Here is a 20,802-nt window from a genome sequence, read left to right on the forward strand (position 1 = left end):
CAGATGGGGTAAGAAGCTTCTTCTACTACTAGGGTAAACTAACCAATGCTAATTGCTTTTACTCCTTGTCACCAGACACAGGGAACCTCACCAGCCACAAGCTGAACCAGAGCCTATTTGTGAAGCAACTACAGAGCAGTGAGATTTACATGAACCCTGGCAACAGGACAAAGGTATTTAATGACACATCTTAATTACAAGCAATTTTGAATGACACCGATGGCCTTTTGCTTTGCTTGACAGAAGCTGGTAATGTCTACATTTTTGCAGTGCTTCTAAGCAAAGATAGATTTGCAATAGATTTTTAAATAATTAAAGATTGTTCTCAAACCACCTTTATGAATACATGACTGCACAAGAAGAAGCATGCTCCTTACCTGTTATGCTGTTACATCTCTTGGCATTAGTTCATAAACCTCAAGTGTTCTGTTTCTGAACCCCCTATTTGCTCCCTTATTGTTCCCAGGGTTTTGTGGCTTCAGAGCTACAACATATCTGAATGAGAGAGTGGTTTTGATGGCAAGGTAACTTTGTTAGCAGAATTAGCTTAGTAAATACCTACTAATGAATTGTAGGGAAATGTAAGAGCTCAGTACTGAAAATGTTGAATGAATACATTTCCTGGTGAAACATTTCTGGCATTTATCCAGTGCTAGAAAACAGTTTCAGATAGAGATGTTTGCAAGAAGTAATAAGAAGAACATTTTCATATGAACTGCTAGACCACTGTACCATGTAATGCATACAAGCACTTTATGTGCTGGGCAAGATTAAGGGCTGGATAATCAGGAGATTTCCATTAAAATCTTTTCAATAATTCTAGTGTACTCTATGAAAGGATCTGACCTACTTAACCCGAGTCATCAAATGCCAGCTTATACTTCCAACTGACATGGGAAACCTCATCTTGATAAAGATGCAAAAGACAACTGCATTCATGGCTGAGAAAAGTTTTGGGATCAATTTTGGTTGGTTTTTGCTTCACCAGATCAAATGATGAACAGGCAGTTGTTCATAGGAAATTAAAAAAAACAGGTCTTTATTGACACCATGCTCAAGACTTCCACAAAACAATAATTTATTTAATTCAAACAATTGTAAATTTGATTTATGAAAAATGTATGCCTTGCTATGCTACATTTCCTGTAAGAAAATATACTTAATAAAGAGATAACTCGGCAGGCAGGCACCTGTTTTCTTAGATGTAAAAAAAATAGTACATTAACTAGGAAAGGGGCAAATAACCTGTCATTTATCAGCCTAATCAAATCATTACAATTACTTTTTTGAGCTAGCTATCATTAATTAAAAAGAATATAAAAAGTAGAAATATAAGTTTCATTGACATAACTCCAAAATACAAAATCACGACAATATATTAACTAAAAAGGCACTTCTGGTTTCTGATTCAAGTAAGTATTTCTGGTCTTGGCGAAATTCCTCACAGGTAGAAGTTAAATCTAAACGTGCATTTGTTACTGGAATACATAATTCTATTGTTCCAACATTAAATTGTAATTGTAAACAAAATGTAGACATTACCTTCTTGTGGGTTCAAAACTTATGAATCAATATGCAGATGTTCTTATTCCTGCAAGCAGAGAAACTGCACTACTACTGTGTCAGGCTGTTCTCTCAGTTAATTGTCATTTGCAAGGCAAAAATCTTCATAATGTTTTTTTTATTAAGGTATCACCTAATTAGTTTGCCCACTTCTAGTAAAAACAAAATGGAAATCTTTCTATTTGATGCATTTCCATACCATTCAGCTGAATCATCTGCAAATAAAATTAACCTTATGCTAGAACGATAACTAAATTGACTTCCAGATTAAGCACAGTGCAACCATTACTCTTCATTAATGATGTTCTAAAATGAAAAAAAAAAATTATTAGACTAAGAAGCACCCTTTTAAATAGCTACAAAGTCAGTTTCATCTCTGGACATATCCATTATATGATGGTCTTTGGAAATTTCCAAGTTACAGTTCCATGAGATTATAGTGAAAGAAAAGATGGACTTTCATTGATATGATTTTTACAGGTTTTACAGTCTATTTTTTGGAGTAAACCTTTATGGGTCAAGTATAACTGACTCTCAGAACATTTTCAACACCCGTAAATCAAGACAGCTATACTAGGAGAAATCAAAATAACTTGCAATAGAATCATGGAGTCTATGATTCTATAACTCTAATACAAATTAGAAAATAGCTATAGGATTGATCCACAGCATTTAGGTCTTCTTTAAAATATTGCATGTTGTCCATTCATCAGATACTCCTGCTTATACAATATGTAAAACTAGTGTCATTACATTTCTGTTATTAACAATTGTGTTCCTGTAATTTATAATCAGATCTTCACCCAAAAATTTATCCCGATCTCACATGACTGGCTGCATTAAAATATGTTTTCAGAAGTAAAGTTCCTTAGTGAGCATAGAGACTACGCAAGGAATCTGCTTCTTCTCACTGAAGCGTGGATCATCGGACTGTGATTCAAAATTCGTGGCAACCACATAGTTGACCCGTGTGAGGATCTGCATGATCTCAAGTTGTTTTCCATGTTCATTTAGCACAGAGCACAGAGACTGCACAAACCAAGAGCCTCTTCCAGGATTCCTCCAGGAATAATAACCTTACAGGAAAGAGATAAAAAAAGCACATTTTTTTCCCTCTTTTTTTCCTCATGACTTTGTGCTGAAGAATGGAGCATCAGAAAGAAATACACCAGTTTGTGTGTAAGATTCTGGATAAGCAGTAACTGCACACAAAAACTTCAGTTCTTACTACTCATGTCACAAATCCTGCCACACTGGCATAGAAAATAATGTGTATTACCTCTCCAACCCTCAGCATATTAAGGTACTGTTGTCTGTTTTTTCACAGAGCATTTTTTTGCAAAGGTTCATATAGCCCATCCTCTTCTTGCATTCGAATTCAACACAGTTGCTAAACTAGCCTGTCAAAGGCCAGAATCACCTTCATCTGCCATCTGTAATGCCTACTTCTATATTTATATACATATACCTTGAAAGTGTAATTTAAATGTAAAAATGCACATCTGATTTACAAATAGTGCAAGTTAATGTAAGCCATAAATTTTTGGGCTTCCTCCTTCTACTACTCTTATTTTTATTTTTTAATTTTTACCTGGCACTGTGGAATATGCAAACAGAAAATCTGCTTCTACTGGGATTTTGTATCTAGGATTGGCATCTGTTTCCAGAGTGTCATTTGCAGGTCCAGAGTCAGTTTGTATACCTTCATCAAACTCAGAGCCTCGGCATGCCTGGAAGAGAAGTGAAGATGAAGAGAAATTGACCAGTAAGTAGAGATGAAATGTTTTATACATTTTTTTATTTTTTACATTTTTAACAGATGTAGTTTTTATCAGTACTTTGTATGTATAAGAAGCAAGAGAGCAGAAAGTGAGGCTACTCAGGGAGAATGAAGCATTTAGCAGAATGCAATTTGGAATCATAGCCTTTATCCAAAGAGATAACCAAAGATAATTTTCAGAGCCTTTCACAACCAACCAAGTGACATAATGCATTTTCCCCACTCCAGCAGAAGGACATTATATTTACCTGAATGAAAAACAATTTGGGTTTTCCTATAAGGCTTTTACATTTGTCTCCTCTGAAGAGTGCAGTCAGATGTTTGATAGCCATGGGTCCATCAGTGCCATAAATGAGGCCTTCTTCCCCATGGCTTAGAAGGATACAGGCAAAACAAGCAGCATCACTGTGATTCTCTTCAGCAGCTACAAATCAAATACTTGTTAGCCAAACTGAGACAACATTTTAAATGGAAAATTATTTTTATCGAACTCATTTCTCTGAGACGAAATGTACAGTGGGCCTCTACTGGAAGTCACATAAAGGAGTGGATAAAGGTGACACCAACCCACTTATTAATGTGATGAGTGCCTTGAATAAATGAACGTTGTGTTCAGCCCACTGGATTCAACACGCTGAATTCTTAACTACGTGCCATTATTTTGTTAGATTTGTCATCTACTATGACAACAAAACTATGCATATCTGAATTGACACTGGAGGAGAAAGAGTTGGGGAATTAAGGCTAATCTGTTCAGAAATTGAATCTTTTTCCAGGGAAAATTCCATTTCGAGGGGCCTAAGCACTCTAGTCTAATCTGACCTGATCTGTGCAGAGCATTATGTAGGTGATCTCCAGAGGTCCTTTGCACAATAAATTATTCTATGATTCTAAATTTTTACCTTGTTTCAGTAGTTTTTTCATATCATCACAACTTCGGTCATTGTATGTGTGAACATCAAAACCTAAGCTTCTGAAACTCTTAGAGAGATCTCCAGCATCTTTATCAGTGCCATTACGTGTACCCATTCCTACCAGGAAAGAAATAGTACAGTTGATCGCATGTTACACTATTTAAGATAATTTATATGTTCAAAGGCAACTTTTGGGTTCTTCATTTATTTACAATGTCATGATGACATGAATTTAAAGCAATCCTCTAACAATATACTTGGCATTCAGAACAAACTGTGAATTTCATTTTAACACAAAATAATGCAAGGTCCAATGTGAACATGTATTTTATTCTGAAAAAATGCTGGTTTATCTCCAGCATCTTGCAACATGGGACCTCTATGGAGATTTCTATCTCCTTTTGGTTATGCAGAGTAACATACGCACAAAGCTCTTCAAGGAATAATTGTTCAGAAAGATTCCCCATGATACCCACATAAAATAAATTGATGTAAATTCTTTGGAGTAAGTACTTCATTTAATTTGTATGCCCTGCTTGTACAGAGAAAAAAAAAGCCTACGAAGTTGGCTGTATCACAGATATGTCTGCTTCAAAACTGTACACAATCTAGAAAGTGCAGCTGATACCAGAATGTGAACAGAGCACAGCTATAGCTATTATGTTCAGCTCAGAGACTGAAAAGTTATAACATGGGCTGCAGATACCAAAGTTCAAACTTCAACAATACAGCCATAAATTCTAGGACAAAGGTTTAGTTGGGATTTGGCAGAACAAGGTGACGTCTTTTTTGAATCACCTACTGCAAAGGAGCTGCAAAGAGCTATTCTAATATAAGTATTAAAGAATGGGAACAAGCAGTATGAACAACTACTTATCAAATCAAATGAGTCATTAAAATGCCATGTCCTAAAAATAACAGGTTTACTGATCAATGAAAGTATAAAAATTCTAGAATCTGTAATAAGTGTCATCGAAGGAATCACAGGATCAAAGAATGGCTGAGGTTGGAATAATGTCAAAGGACCACTGGAGGTCACGTGGTCAGACCTCCCTTGTCAAGCAGGACAAAGAACATTACCTGTTTTGTCTTCAAAATTTTTGTTGTTTATAATTACACATTTGCCAACTTTCTTGTAGTTCATATTATACTGGAATGTGGGTGTAACAATTCGGTACTGGTTACTGAGAGAGGACTTTGGCTGTTCTTCTTCTCCATTCTTCTTTTTCCTGTGTGAGTCAAATTAAAATAGCGTTAATGACCAGTCACACGCAATGTGCTTTATTTATCTTAACTCATGCCATTGTGGCAGCACTCCCTGATGTTTTTATTTCTCTTATATTTCTCTTCCTTCATATTTCATACAGAGATGTAGAGATATTAATTCATTGCTTAAGTCTCATGATTTCCTTGCAGTATTTAGATTCTGATGGCTGTAAAATCACCCTTGAGTGGGCTGCAGTCAACTGCAATACATGCAGACCTTGACCAAATATCAGGCTGGGAGCAGTCTTTTGTAAACAGTGTTTCTGGATGTAAGTACTATTTTAATTTTACTATAAGTGATTCATGGAAACTCAGACAGATCTTCCTTAATAACTGTTTCAAGCATGACAAGAAGATACATAATTTACTAGGTGGTATGGTGGGATTTGTCTATTGAATCATCCCTAAATTCTCTGAAAATGTTAAGATCAGTAGGTATTTTCAATTGCTAAAGGATAGATATATAAACAGCTCATTTGTTAGTGTGGTCTGTCAGTCAATAGTTTGAAGTTACGCTAAAAACTAATTTGATTTCAGTGTGATCACATCAGTATCTAAACTTCATTATAAACAAATAATCAAAATCCTATAAATTTACTCCACTAATATTACTGTGCATTGATCTTTCTGCTATGTGATGGAGTCTTAGACTGAATTAGAAAATGATTCTGAGAGACAGCATGGAGTCTACTCACCAATTTATTCTAAATGAAATAATATAGAATGAATCTATGACAACCAGCATGCACACCTGAAGTACAAGCATGAGGAACTCATAAATGCTTGCTTCTAGAGGAGGACTTTTTGTCCAGCCAAGTGACTTCTGATGTTGAGATGATCTCCATGAGCAGAATTAATGCCAGTGAAAGCTTTCAAAGGTTCTGATGAAACCTCAGGTATACGAGTAAGCTTTAGAGCAGACACACTTAGAAACAATATTCGGGAAAGGGGAGAAGGTATCAGCATCTTGCTTCCAGAAGTACTTACTGCTGAAGTCTGAGAGGAAAACATAACCTATTTTCTCAGCACAACTAACTGTACTATGTCATTTGTTTTTAACAAAATTAGATTTGTCCCATAATATCAATTAAGTACTTTCACTATTCTCACTTTGACATCTTTCTAGAAAATTACCAAGCTATTTGCTTCACTAATAGACCTCAGAGATGATATTGCTGTGAATTGATTAAATGTTGTTTAGGAAATGTACTTTCTTATCTTCCTTACTTAACAATTATTGTCTCTGGAGTCTCCAAGTGTCCTATTTTTGTGTTACTAAAGGAAAAGACTAACTGGAAACCATAATAAAGCATCTCTAGGTAATTAATCATGTTCAAATGCCACAGCTATTGGATTTCAAAACAGTTTCTTCTTACCTTTGAGTGTCTTCATGCTCTGCTATAAAGGACCAAATTAAATAGTTGCATCTAGCAGGCTTTCTCTTTACTCTTTACCCATCATCCTAACATCATCTCCCCTGTTAGACTTCTGGAGACCATGAAACGAGATTTTGAACTGTACCTACTTGAGAACTGTACTTGGAAGTACAGGTTTTTTCTTCTGGCAAATCACAAATATTGGTATTCTCCCTACAAACTGCTTCTTGAGGGCTCTGAGAGCAATAATTAAATATGCTTTGCCTCAAGACAAGATTTTAACCATTTTAAAGAATTATCCACAGCTGCATGATGTTAATACATTTGGGTTTCAAAGAGATCATGGATTCTTATTTAGCCTAAAATTCCCCCTAGTCCAACACCACAAGACAACTCTTTGGAAAAAAGGAAAAGAGAAAAAGAAAATTCAAAACAAGAAATAAGCACTCAGGTCAATGAAGAGACTAATTTCCTCAGTCCATGCTAGTTTCAAGTTTCTACAAATTTATCTGGCTTCTCTGACTTCCTGAATATGCTGTATGAATAGCAGTGTCTGCTACACATACTGAGATATTTTCAAGGTTATTCTACACAAATGTCTATTGATGTTCAATCTATGAACATTTTTGAACACTTAGGATGGACTTACCCACGTGATGCAATATCATATTTACACTGTCCACTCCAAAATGCTGGAAATGATCTAATCTGAGACAAGAAGTCATGCAGTCACATTACCCAATAAAGAACTTGGCTCAAAATAGCAGCTGGGGTTAAGTGGCACAGTAAAGCAGCCACACAACTTCTCCTCTGAAACCACTTAACTTCCGAGTTCAATAGTTCGTACTCATTCATGCAGAAGTTCTCAGGACTTTAAGAGATACAGCTACTGCTGGTATTCCCAAAAGCATCTTAGAAGCTCTATGCTGTTCATTGTCAAAGATCACAGACAAGCTTTGCCAGTATTAACAGTCCACATTAATCCCTGGTTTATTTTCCCCATTCCTTTACAAAGGATACTATGGTTTTGTTCTAATGATTCCTTCCAAGCTTAACAGGATAATCAGATAATAAGCAATCACAGCATATCTTGTGCGGTTACGCCTATCATTCCTTTCCTGGCAGACAACAAAACACTTCCAGAAATCTTTTGGTATCGGTCCAAATTGAATGAATAAGAAAGCAAAGGTTGTGCTGTACATGCATCTCAGACTGCAATCCAGGGAGAATTTTTTTTTTTTTAAGATTCTGTTTGCTGTGCCAAAATGGAGCAATTTGGGAATTGCCTGAGTGGCCTAAGCTGATAGCTTAAGGTTCCACTCTTCAGTTTAAACAAGTAAAATCATAGTTTGTAATAATGACTAATAACATAATAAATATGTACTAATCAGTCCTAAAGGGAAATTCCTTGTCAGTGACAGGCTGTCTTATGACTGAAAGCATAAAGCTTTCTTGACAAATTTTGATTTTCTAAGCTTTGAACTGGACGCATGAATATAAATGTTTACCACTGTTGTTCTCTGAGCTTTCTAATCACAGTATTTTCTGAAAGCATTTCCACGGGTTAATTATGTGCTTTTATAAACTGTTGTCAACTGTCTACTCTCAGTTTTATTTTTCTGCTCCTCTGATAGGCATCCATACCTTAATTCCTCACTCCACTAGTGGTCACTCTGATCTTTCCCTTAGACAGAAATATTCTTCTATCAGTGCTCTCACGTATTTCATGTTCTCCCCTTGCAGTTGATACTTTGGAAAAATCAAAACTCTGCTCTGGCACATTTTCCTACTTATTCTTATGGTGTTTCTAAATCTAGGGCTTAGGCTTGACAATGGCATGTCTGGGAAAGTGACTTCATCAAGTCTACACTCAATCACTGTCAGACCTGGGAAAAACATTGTTATCAACTTCTCCTCAGATTTCAAATACAAAACAAAAGTTTCCCGTAGCATTTATCATTGTGTTACTGAACTTCCAAATAGTGAAGGCCAAATTTCTCATCATTATGACTGGCTAAAATCCTGTTAGTGTCAGTGGATATATATTACTTTGCACTGGTAGGAACTCTGATCCTGACTGTGTAAAGAACTGATATTTATCACAACAGACTTTTTTTTTTTGTGTTACGCTTTGGGTAAATCATGATTTCAGTATGTAATGGTATCAGAATTTAAGGATAAAAGCACCCCTGTTAACTATTAAGCATACCTAAAGATTGTTTTCAAGAAAATGAAATCTTTACAATTTTGAACTGAAAACAGTATCTCTGAGCAGCCGTGATTTCTTCTACTTTGGCTTCCTTCCTTCTAGCATCACTCTGCACTATCTTTGCCACCATGTAGAATTACGACACAGCAGTGTGCTAAGAACCCTTTAACAGAACAAGAGCTTACAGTCTCTCATCATCTCTTAACTTCTGATAACAAGCTTAGCACAGTATTTCCATGGAGGTCTTCAGCTTCCATTCCATTTCATAGTTAATGTTAGCTGTGAAGTCTGGTAATGTTGATCTCTGTGTGAGGTGTAGAAGACAGCAAACATAAAAAATCTTTTAAAATGCCCATCTGCTGTAATATAGGGACTGCCCTTGGAACAGTAGCAGCATGACAGAAAAAAGTCTCAGGAGAGAGGAGATTAAAGGAAAACACACACACACACACAAAAAAAAGGCAATCTCCAGGGCAGAAACTATTACACCAATCCATTTACCTAACCTGAAAATTAAAAGTAATTAAAAAAGAAACTGACAGACAACAGGTTTTTTTCTGCCTTAAAATAAAGCAATTCAGTGACACCTAGCAGCACTCAAGGAAGAAACAAGTCTCTTCAGTAGAGAATAGTCACTTAAATAGGCACACAGGCAGAGGATTAGAAGAATAAAATTTTGAGATAATCACTTCCTTCTCACAGTACAGGAGGAGGTCTCTGTTTGTTTGCAGTGATGTTTGTTTGTTTGTTTGTTTTTATCAGTTTCTTCTTTTCTAGGAGGAAATAGTCGTGTTAATTAAATATTGTTTCTAAAAATGATATTACAGAGGCTTTGAAAACAACTGTATTCTCTCTCACTTCCGAGAAAATTGGAGACTTTTGTTGCTATACTGAAAGATGTAAGTAGATTTAAAAATCTGCATTTATGGTACTTTTCAAACTAAGGAAGTTGGCCTTCACAGGAGAATGGAAAGGTTACACCAATTAAATTCATTTCTAACCAAAAAGAGAAAGAGAGAACTCTGATTTGTTTTATGATGATCAGTAAATTTAAGTTTTACTTGATTAGAAATATCTCAGAATATTTTGATAGCTTTTACTTTATTTTATTTTATTCTGGCATGTTTCTTTAAGATGATGTGCAGTTCTGTATCATTTTTTTAATATGTTCTTAACAGGTTTCTATAAAAAAGAAAACTTGTTTTATACAACATGCTGTCTTCTACAGAACACAACATCTCAGCACTGCTTCTGGAGTCCCATTGGCATTGGAGAAGAGCTTGATTCTTGTTTCTATCAGTCTGTCAGCCTTCGAGTCCAGGCAAGAAGATTATGGCAGTGGTAGACTGACAAAGTCCACAGAACCAATCTTCTCAGGTAACCCATCAACAACCAGCAGAACCTTCATGCACTTTATGTTGTGGGACAGAAGATATCGGAAAACTGCAGTGCTCTTTATTCTACTGCTAACCACTCAGATGGCCCCTCATCATTTTTACATTCTGAAGAAGTGACCAAGAAACAGAATGCATAAATGAGACAAGTCCAAGTTCAATATTTAATTCTCTGTTTTTACTGTGTCTTAATAATCGGTGTTCTATTCATGTCTGTTGCTTTCTGATGAACATGTGTGGATATGTCTTGTTCCTAAACAGCCTTCTCTCCAAACTGTCAGCTTAAATACTTTTATGCAGCTTTAATACTTCTATCCAGCTTTAATAGTTTTATCCAGTCTAATTTCACCCTACTTAGTACACCTCTAATTACTGTACACACTCCCTTCTTTGAATTTATTTTTCTCTTGAAATCTATTGGTAATAACAAGCACAAGATACTTGTTAAACCTGACTAGAGCTTTTTAGATCTTAAGTTCTTTAAGGCAGACTCTTTGTTCTTTGTCAGATTTGTTTTGGTAAAATGTCAAGCAGATTTAGAGCTGCATGCAAATAATAGATTATCCTGTTGACTTTTCCCATTAATATTGCATCAGGTTGGCAGTACTGCAACATTTCTGGACAAGATGAATGTGCCAATATTTGAAGCATCTTTTATAAAATGAGTATTCTTTTACTGTTAATAACCAAAAAGCATAAATTATAAGGGATAAGGACTAAGCATTAACCATAAATGCTCATCCAAATACTGAAACTGTACTGCACTGTGCCTGATTTTGTGATTCTGGGTCACGTGCTAACAAGGCTACGTGCTGGAATACAAAGTTAAACCCACTTTAAATACCAATAGGAGCCACTGCCAGTGACACTGGCTTTTGAGAGAGCTCCATTCTGTTTCCAGTCTGCCTGTGACACATTGTAGGCTCTCAGACTTTTTCTCCTGAATATACTAGGGTGGCATATGTGATTTCCATTTATTTTTCAGACACATAGCACCATAAAAATACAAGTTCACCTAAAAGCATCTGTATGTTATTTTACCTATGTTGCTTACTGTAGCAAGGAGATTACACAGAAGACATCAAAACCTACATAGCAATTTCAAAAATGACAGCAAACCTAAACAACACAATACAAAAAAAAAGTAACATTTAAAAACATAAAAGGAGTCCTAGACTCCTGTTCCCTCTAATGGCCTTGTTTTCTGCTTTAAAGAAATTTTAAATTACGGTGAAATAGATCAAATAGATGATACTGGAATCTAACGCTCATATTTATCCATGATATATGAAGTCTGATCAGATTTCTTCTTCATATACACTCTGCTAAAGTTCCTAAGCCAGAAAAGTCATTTTTAAGAAGTGGTAGAATGACAGAAAATGTCTGTCATGTGTACTCAGATTAAAAGCAATAGGACTAGTCAGACAGTAAAAGAAAGCCTGCTTGTAACTGTTCTCAAGATCCAGAACCATAGTAAATATTTAGCTTCTATCTTCATTTGAAATTGGTGACTAGTTCATGACCACTTGAGGATGTCTTTTGAGCAGGACTGTCAGCTGACTGAAAAAAGATAATTAAAAATCACCAGAGGAGTGGATAATTTTTTGAATGAATCTGATATGAGGAATTAACAGAGAGAATATCTCTTGTTTCTTAGAAAAAAAAACATGCCCCCCATCCTCCCTCTTAATGTAAACACACAAATCTTAGGATTCATATTGAAAGGAAAATATTGTTGAAGCAATATTTCTTTCCTTGAAAGAAAGGAGTTAAGTCAACAATGAAATTATTTCCTTGGACTTAGGGAGATACTAACAGGGCTGGGAAAAACTTAAGCTTTCATTAACAAGTTGTTTGCTGAGGGCAAGGCTGGAATACCTGCAGTCACATCAAAAATGTTACTTTGGTTCCTACTACAGATTACGTAGCATTACTGCCACAGATTTTGCAGAAAATTCACAAAATGTTTTAATTCTTTAAATTGAAACTCTGGCATTTAAGTTTTTTGTAACATGTTTTATCACCTCCAACAGCTGAACAGAAGCAGAACACGTTTATTAAGATGTATGCTAACTATAGTGACAGCACAAGAGGGAAATGGTTTTAAACTGGAAGAGGGCAGGTTTAAACTAGATATTAGGAAGAAACTATTTACTGTGAGAATGGTGAGACACTGTAACAGGTTGCCCAGCAAGGTTGTGGTTGCCCCCCCACCCTGGAAGCATTCAAGGTCAGGCTGAGCAACCTGGTCTAGTGGGAGGTGTGTCTGCCTCTAACAGTGGGGTTGGAAATAGATGATCTTAAAGGTCCTTCCAATCAAAACCATTCTCAGATTCTGTGGTTCTACACTTAGCAACCACGAATTTGTACAGTCTTTAGGGCCAGAGTAGGTGAGACAGCATGCTGCCATCTCCCTGGTGGAAAACACTGCGGAACAAATGCATTCTTACTCCAGACTGTAGAGGTATCTACAGCAGTTTCATCCCAGAAGCAAATCTCTTATCTTTGGTTACTGAACATTAGCTTCCCTGAATGGAGTAAATAGGTATGTGTAGGCATTAACAGGTTCACGTCAACTGCAAAATACTCATCTTTGCAGACTCCACGTATATTATAGTCCCAAACACCCCTGGGACCTTAACAGCCAATCTAGCATGGTTTATGTGGTTGCAGCTGCTCCTCTGAACTATAGGAAAAGACTGTGTATGTGTTTCACATCCTGTAAACCACCATCTAAAATCGATTAGCTTCAACCACAGCAGGGCCTCACCTACCACAAAGCTTCACAGTTGCAGAGGCAAGCAAAATCAACCTGTGACCAGTGTGCTCACTGCAGTCGCTGACTCACCTGTGTGCGAGCACATTTTTCGTTTGATCTCTTGCAAAAAAAACCAGAAAACCTCATTCAGAAGTTTCTACAAACCTGCAGCTTCTGTTTAATCTGCTGAGCATCTCTTAGGTTTAAAACGTTTTTCCAAAGATCTTATGTGCCTAAATAAAAGATTGCAACACTGCAATATTTCAATCCCTGGCCTCACTTTAAGGGATCTGCCAGACAGAGTTTATTTAGTGTAAATGTTCACTCTGTTGGATTTACTTACGAATTCTTTGCTTACAGAAAGTTCCTCCCAGCTCCTAATATTATATTCCATATATTCTTACATAGAACAAGGAAATTATCTTTCAAACTTAGAGAAATGAAATAAAACACATTTTAGATCCCTCATAGACATTTTCAAAACCTGAACTATCCCAGTAGTTTTTGGAGCCATTTTAGTTTCAGGCTCTTCTCCAATTAGTAGAAGGGGAAATCTTTCTAGGAACTTGGAAAACAGAGAAATCCAGTTCAGGATAACTGGAAACTCACTGTGTAAGAAAAGGAGTTGAGCTGTTTGAAAGAAGCTTCAGGCTAGAACTTTTGGCATCCTTTGTACGTTACAGATATTCTTAGATGTCTAATATATATCTGAATATATCATAGAGTCATAGAATTACCTATGTTGGAAAAGTCCTTCAAGTTCATCAAATCCAACCATCAGCCTGACCTTCTGAGTCTCAAAACTGAATCATGTTCCTTAGTGCCAACTATCCCACCATCTTTCTAATGTTGTGTTAGCGATGGCCTCAACATAACCAAACCTAAGTCATGGCTGAAATTTTATTCATTAGTTATAAATAATCAAGGAGGAACACACTGCTGCTAAGCCAATTGCACTTCATGAAAATGTTTCAACATAGTTTATTACATCTAAAACCACTCACATTTCTCAACAGTTGAAAGAAGATAGGAAAAAAGAAGAAAAGAATCCGGTACCAGCATCCTTATCTTTGGACACCTAATACTGTGTGGATGATTTACAGCCTGCAATTCTGTGGTGTAACACCTGCAGTTGACCAAAACTGAGTAAATTCTAGATTCTCAACCATCTGTTCGTAATTCAGCTTCCTAATTAACCTCCTATATGTAACCTGTATGGTCTATGCCATATAATATTCAAATATCATTCAAAAGGTAAAGTTTTACCAAAAATAATGTTGCTTGTGGAAAGGCTTTCTGCTCATTTCTGGAAAATCTGAGCACATACACCTTCTGTGGGTTTCTTGAAACTCAAATCTTGCATGATTAAATCCTAAATAATGCACATAGGCAGTAAAAAAAAAAAAAAGCCTCTTTTATCTGTCATAGGTACTATGAACAATTAGCAAATATGTATGTTTCTATACTAGCTGCTTGGAATATGACTCAAAATAAAGCAAAATCCCCAAATAATATATCTAGGAGAACATTCTGCTAGGATTACCAATGGCAAAATTCCAGAAGAATTATAATTAGCAAGTAAGCTCCTTTAGGGTGCTCATTCATGAGATTCCCAAACAGGTGGCAAAGAAGGAAGGAGGTAAATAACTTTCCACAGTACCTTGGCTCATCATCAAATGGCACTCCACACTGCATCTGAAAATAGCTTCAGCTTTGTGCTCAAGAGCAAGTCTAATCCTCTTTGCTAGTGCTAGGAGCCCACCATGCTCGGGGCTACATTGGAGCATGAAACAGGATGCCCTGTGCTCAGGCCCAAAGATTCACATGCGTCAGCAGTGGGTCACACTGGACTTTTCCATGGGGCTATTCAAACCCTCACAGCTCTCACCCTGCAAACAGAGGTCATGCAGGCCTCATCTACCTTTGCTGACAAGCAGAAAACACACAGATTCTATCACTGATCCTACTACATAAGTGTGTAGGAAAATAGAGCAGATCTTGAGATGGAGGTGGTACATCAAGCTTTACTTTTTAATAATATATCTCCCCTCCTCCTTTCAGAACCAGATCCAACCATCATGCTACAATATTTATGCAGTGAACACTTCTGAGAAAATAATGCAAATCAACATGGCTAGTTTACAAAGCCTCTTTTGTACTCCATACAACTATTTCCCACACGTTTACTCTTACACGGTTTTGGTTTATTAAAAAATACAGCTTCATTTGTTGTGGTTCCTTTAAAAGGTTAAATATTAAAAGATATCACAGCTTTCCTCTAAATTTTGAGTGCTGACAGCACAGAGTTCATTGTAATGAAGGAAATTATACAATAAAAAGGAATTAGGCAACTTGACTCACTGTTGTAATTGCTGCAGATACAGTTCAAGAACAATCCAGTGTCTGCTGTGCTTCACATGAGGAAGTCTCCAAGGAGACTGGAAGCAAATGCTAACTGAATTAGTGACTTTTTATACTTCTGGTGCTGTTTCAAGGTATTGGGCATTTCCTACATGGTACATTCAGTAAGTGTCCAAGGGAAAGTAGCACTGTGCACCATTTTAACTGCTTAATGCACTGTGGTGTTCTCTAGAAACTGAGATTTGGGTCTAACAGAAATGACCGTAACAAAACTAAAAACAAGCCTCTTGTTTATGAGCAAGTAACAAGGAACACTTCTGTTGTAGCACATCTGTTAAAACCTCTGTTACTGTATTTGTAGGAATTAGCATTAGCAGACTAAAGTTGCCAGAACCCATTACTTCTGAAATTAGATGTTCATTACTTTGGAGGACACGTATCCTGGTATTTAGCTTGGGAAAAGCAGAACACTAAAGACGACAGAAAAACGAAAGCTTATCACTCATTTGCAGCATTAAATAATACACTCAGTGATTTGCTTAGAGACATAAAGGAAACGTGTGACTGTACCAAGAGTTCAGTTACAGCCCAGAGGATAACTTCATGTGATTCACTGGCTGTTACTCGTAAAGTTAAACATGTGAGTGTTAGTCTACCAAACCTTGGGAATTTGCAGATGCAGCTTTAAACAAATAAATAAACAAACAAAAACAAAACTCGTTAGGAGCAAGAGAAATTCTAGTTCTATTTAACACAATGGAAACTGAATTCTGCTCCACACTAAATTATGTTACCTGGATGCTAAAGTAATTTTGGCCGCTATGTTTCTCAGTCTTGCTAACAGAGCTCTCCAGTAGAAGACTCCAAATAAAGATACTAAATCATCCTTTGGAGAAGAGAGACTATTTTTAAGGCCCCCAAAATGTTAACAAATACATATGGCACAGAAAAGTTTATGTGGGAAAAGTTCTACTAATTTCTAATTATCACACAAAGAACATAAATACATGTCTCAAATTCCCAGCTCAATATTTACTTTGCCTTTTAAAATTCTGTTTTGCTCAAGCTTGCCATAGTGCATCTTACTGTTTTTGCCTTCTGAAACACAACTTTTTTTGGTTAACTGCCAGTCTTCCTAAGTTTTGTCCCCTGCTGCCAGTTTTGCAGTAAACAAAAGTGAAACCCTTCTGCCATCTAGTGGCTACAAATACCAACAACCGTCTAACATCTCAAACACTTTTTCCCCACCAACAGTATTATAAAAATTAGAGCACTTTTTCCAAGAAAAGGAAATATGCGGAAGAGAATTCCCCCAAACTGTGGTGCACACCAGAGAGTCTGTCCAACCTGTGGCTTGTTCTGAGTTCTGTTGTCTTCTTGGTAAAGCATGGTCGTGGTCTTAGAGAAATGTGCTGTATTGAAGATTCTCACTTATTTCTGTTCACTGCTCTCACTATCTCTATTCAGAGACAGAGAACAGTGAACTGGAGCACTGAAGGTACTGGAAGTAGTTGGTCTTTAGTAGCAGTGGCTCTGATTTTAGTTTCTCACTGTTCTGTTCCCTTTCCCATTCAAATTCACATGCTTATCTATCAGTAGAAATTACTTGTTTTCCTACTGAGCTTATCTATTTTAAGCTTATATAGTTAAAGAACTTTTAATATATTTTTTAATAGAAATGAAACTGAATCCTGATTTTCCTTGAAAATACTGCACAGATGGTAAAGATTGGGTTAGTATAGCAAATAAAATGGTAGTCAATCTAAAGCTTTCTAGACACTTATTCACAGGTATTAAGTTTACATTGCCAAAATGGAACCTTGGCATTAAGCCACAGAGACATTCAGATTCCAACTAAAAGCAAACCAAACCCAGTATCTGGTACTGACTACTAATGAGTTTTAACAGAACGAGATAAAGAAATTTGGTCCAGAATATATTCTCACAGAAATCTGATTAAGGAACATCTTGTATCAAAGATTTTAACTTTAATATTCCCACTGGATTTTTCTTCCACTATTGATCTAGATTCTTCTGAACTCATCTGGAGTATCAACGTATGGATATCTTGTAACTTACATTTTACAACTGCATACTGTGCAACGGGAAAAACATATCTGTGATTGTTTTAATCTTACTCCATAAACTTTCCATTGCATGTCCCTTATACTTTTTGTGAGGCTCAATGAACAATCATTCTCTGTTCACTTTCTACATCATGACAGCCACTGTTTTCAATCATAACCCATCTTCCTTTATCCTCTCACATTCCTTTTCTACATTCCTGCAGGCCAGAGAGTTTCTATAAGATGAAGACCTTATCAGCACACTTGGATTTTTAAGACCTTCTCTGTCGAACAGCTCATCCCTCTTCAGGCTAACAACACTTTTGCCAAGAAGCACTGATAGATTTCTCAGGCTTAATTTTTTTTCCTACAAAATCTATATTGAAACGTCTCAAGTACTTTTCATATTTATTCTTTTTCTTTTCTGTATTTATTTTATCTGAGTTCTTTTTTACTTTTAGAGAAAGATGTTTCAAATTCTATCTTCAAGGATTTCCCAAGATGAATGTCTCAAACTGATGAATAGACAAATTACTTGAAAATTTTCTTATAAAAAAGTGATAGAAATGCTGACTCTTGCTTTTCCTTTAGGAATGATTAACTTTGAGTTGTATAACCGAGTAACAATATTAGCATATCACTTCTTCTAAAGAAGACATCTTACACCCCTTAACGTTCATATAATAAGCTACAAAAATAAAATTGCTTTCTACATGTATTTTCTCTGAATTATATCATTCTCTTGACTGCAAATATGTCAAAGAACAACAAAACCCTCTGTAATAAGCACCTGTAATAACAGACAAGAAGTTCACAACATGAATTAGTATTTTCTGATATTCAACAGCATTTGTGAATTTTGCGTTCAATTTTTGTCTTTTGCAATTTCAGTCACATTTATCTAGTATTCTCAGGAGTACAGACAAGGAGCACATAGTTCTTGCTGCCTGTGCATTTAATGAAAGTAAAATTATGCTTCAGTAAGACTACTAGGCTAAAATGAAAGGCTTTTAATTTATTCTGTAATGGGTTACATCTCTAGACTCAGTGAGGCTTCTTTGTGCTACAGTCTAGATGGCACATCCAGGCTTTAAACTAACTTAAATAGTCAGCAGGGGATTCAAACGATGTAGGAGATTAGCTGAGCTGAATGCAGTAAAATAGATAATTAATGGCATATTTAATTCCCAGCTCCACGAAAGGGCAATGTTTAAGACGAGGGGCTACAACTGATGTTAAATGAACTTAGTGGTCTCTTGACTACCAAGTAAGCTGATGGGAGATTTCCTAGGTCTCTGTAAATCAGAGCAATGTGAGGGCTGTTCAGCTTTAGGGTACAGATTAAATATGTCAGACCTTATACTGCATACAGCACCTATCAGACCCTCTTTGACACTCAGGGCATGGCAAACTAAACACTGCAATCCCACTAGAAAAGCGGTATTAATAACTGACAAAAACAAAAATGAAAACAGAAATAGAAGTAGTAACTTACTTTGCAAAAATTGAGAGTCTGCTACTTCTGTCTGGTCTTGCATCAACTATATCATCTCGATCTTCATTACTTCTCTCTTCAGAAGAACGATCAGCAGACTGATCTCCTGACATCTACAAATAAAAGTACAAGAATGTAAGCATCTCTCAATGAACACTGTTATTTCAGAGCTTCAAAAATAAAACCATTAAGTGGACATGTGAGACTGCTAGTTTGCTATGTCATACGGTCCTTAACAAACTAAGAGTGTCTAGATTTCTGGCACTGATGTTACAAGTAATTGCCAGAAAATTCTTCATGGTCTGGAAAGAAGTGTGTTGGGAAGAACACAGAGTCAACCAACATCAAAATATTTAAAACTGCAGTCTCATCCTGTACAGAAAGCTCTTCTATATCACAGAATCGTAGTAATTAAGGTTGGAAATGACCCCTAAGATAACCAAGTGATCATCAGCCCATCTCCACCATGTCCCTCAGTGCCACATCTCCACATTTCTTCACCATCTCCAGGAACAGTGACATTACTTCTTCCCTGGGCAGCCAGTCTCATCACATTACCACTCCTTCCAAGAAGAATTTTCTCAAATATCCAACCTGAACCTCCCCTGGTGCAATTTAGGACCATTACCTCTCATCCTATCCTTAGTTAGGTGTGAGAAGGGGCCAACCCCCACCTCTCTATAACCTCCATTCAGATACATGCAAATAGGCTTAAAAGAAACTCAGTATCATCTTCCATAGATGGAATCTTAATTTTTAATGTCTGTTTTGTCTATATCAACAGTGTACAGTTGTTAGGAAAAAAAACAACAAGTGCTTCTTGGAAATGAAGACACCTTTCTTGACATAAAGCAGCCTCTCACAAATTGCTGTATTTCAGACTTTTTTTTTTTTTCCCGTGTTACTGCAGTATTAAGTTTGGAACATTCACTCATCTCAGAAGGGGTAACACATGGCTGAGCGAGTCTTATCACTTCTTTTCTGATTAAAAAATAGGTCTTTCTCCTCTGCTTCTGGCACTGAGCTGACGGCTCGGTACCTTTGTTTAGATCACTCAGCCAGCAGGGCACTACGGACAGGTGGTGTTGATGGCATACGCGGTGTGCTGTGTCAGCTCAGGGTCAGAAGAGCGGTGGGAAAGGAAACAGGGCTCGCACTTTTAGTGCGATATCCTGAGCCGTCCGTCCAACTCTGGGCGTGGAATTTGCCCAGGAAAAGCTACTAGGCTACCCTAATCTCAGCAGATCAAGCTTTACAGTTGCAACACAAGAGGAGAGGAAAGCGTGCAGGCCACAAGCAGAGAAGTCCCAGCGAAACACTCCCGTACAGGTGGAGCAAATCAGCACCACCGATTGCAAACAACATCCCGTGCATGCTGCTGCCCTCCGCGAGCCAACCGAAGCCGGACCGCTTCCATCCCTCCGCAGTGCGGGGTACGGGGCGGGAGCGGGGCGGAGGGGAGCCAAGCCGGAGGGACCCGAGGGACGGCGGGCTTGCCTTGGCGCTCGGATCCGGAAAGACGGAAGCGAAAGGAAAAGCGAAAGCGGAGGGTGGTGCCTGAAGGCAGGGAACTGTGCGGGGCGGGGTCTGCCCCGTCCCGGTGGGGCCGCCCGGTGATAC

General features: G+C 37.1%; 1 protein-coding gene and 1 long non-coding RNA gene across 2 annotated transcripts; one reads left to right on the top strand and one right to left on the bottom strand.

Annotated features, from left to right (window-relative positions):
- Positions 1 to 1,017: 1,017 nt before the first annotated feature.
- Positions 1,018 to 19,324, bottom strand: CASP7 (caspase 7). Its single transcript, XM_065746054.1, has 6 exons — positions 19,183 to 19,324; positions 5,338 to 5,486; positions 4,246 to 4,374; positions 3,592 to 3,767; positions 3,155 to 3,293; positions 1,018 to 2,639 (listed from the first exon to the last, which is right to left on the bottom strand). The coding sequence occupies exons 1-6, from the start codon at positions 19,293 to 19,295 to the stop codon at positions 2,416 to 2,418; spliced, it is 930 nt and encodes a 309-aa protein (XP_065602126.1). The 5' UTR covers positions 19,296 to 19,324; the 3' UTR covers positions 1,018 to 2,415.
- On the top strand, positions 3,260 to 10,480 carry LOC136054701 (uncharacterized). The gene is made up of 3 exons (XR_010622765.1): positions 3,260 to 3,328; positions 5,674 to 5,792; positions 10,337 to 10,480. It is a non-coding gene; the product is annotated as an uncharacterized LOC136054701 (long non-coding RNA).
- Positions 19,325 to 20,802: the final 1,478 nt, after the last annotated feature.

Source organism: Cyrtonyx montezumae, unplaced genomic scaffold (genome assembly GCF_038088225.1).
Source record: "Cyrtonyx montezumae isolate F1298 unplaced genomic scaffold, pur_monq_1.0 scaffold_4, whole genome shotgun sequence".
Classification (NCBI taxonomy): Eukaryota; Metazoa; Chordata; class Aves; order Galliformes; family Odontophoridae; genus Cyrtonyx; species Cyrtonyx montezumae.

Excerpts from the sequence above, each read along its gene's own strand:
- CASP7 (XM_065746054.1), bottom strand. The coding sequence starts at position 19,295 with ATGTCAGGAGATCAGTCTGCTGATCGTTCTTCTGAAGAGAGAAGTAAT. Across the intron at positions 5,487-19,182 it reads AGACTCTCAATTTTTGCAAA|GAAAAAGAAGAATGGAGAAG; the intron begins GTAAGTTACTAC and ends TGACTCACACAG. Across the intron at positions 3,768-4,245 it reads GAAAAAACTACTGAAACAAG|CTGCTGAAGAGAATCACAGT; the intron begins GTAAAAATTTAG and ends TTTGATTTGTAG.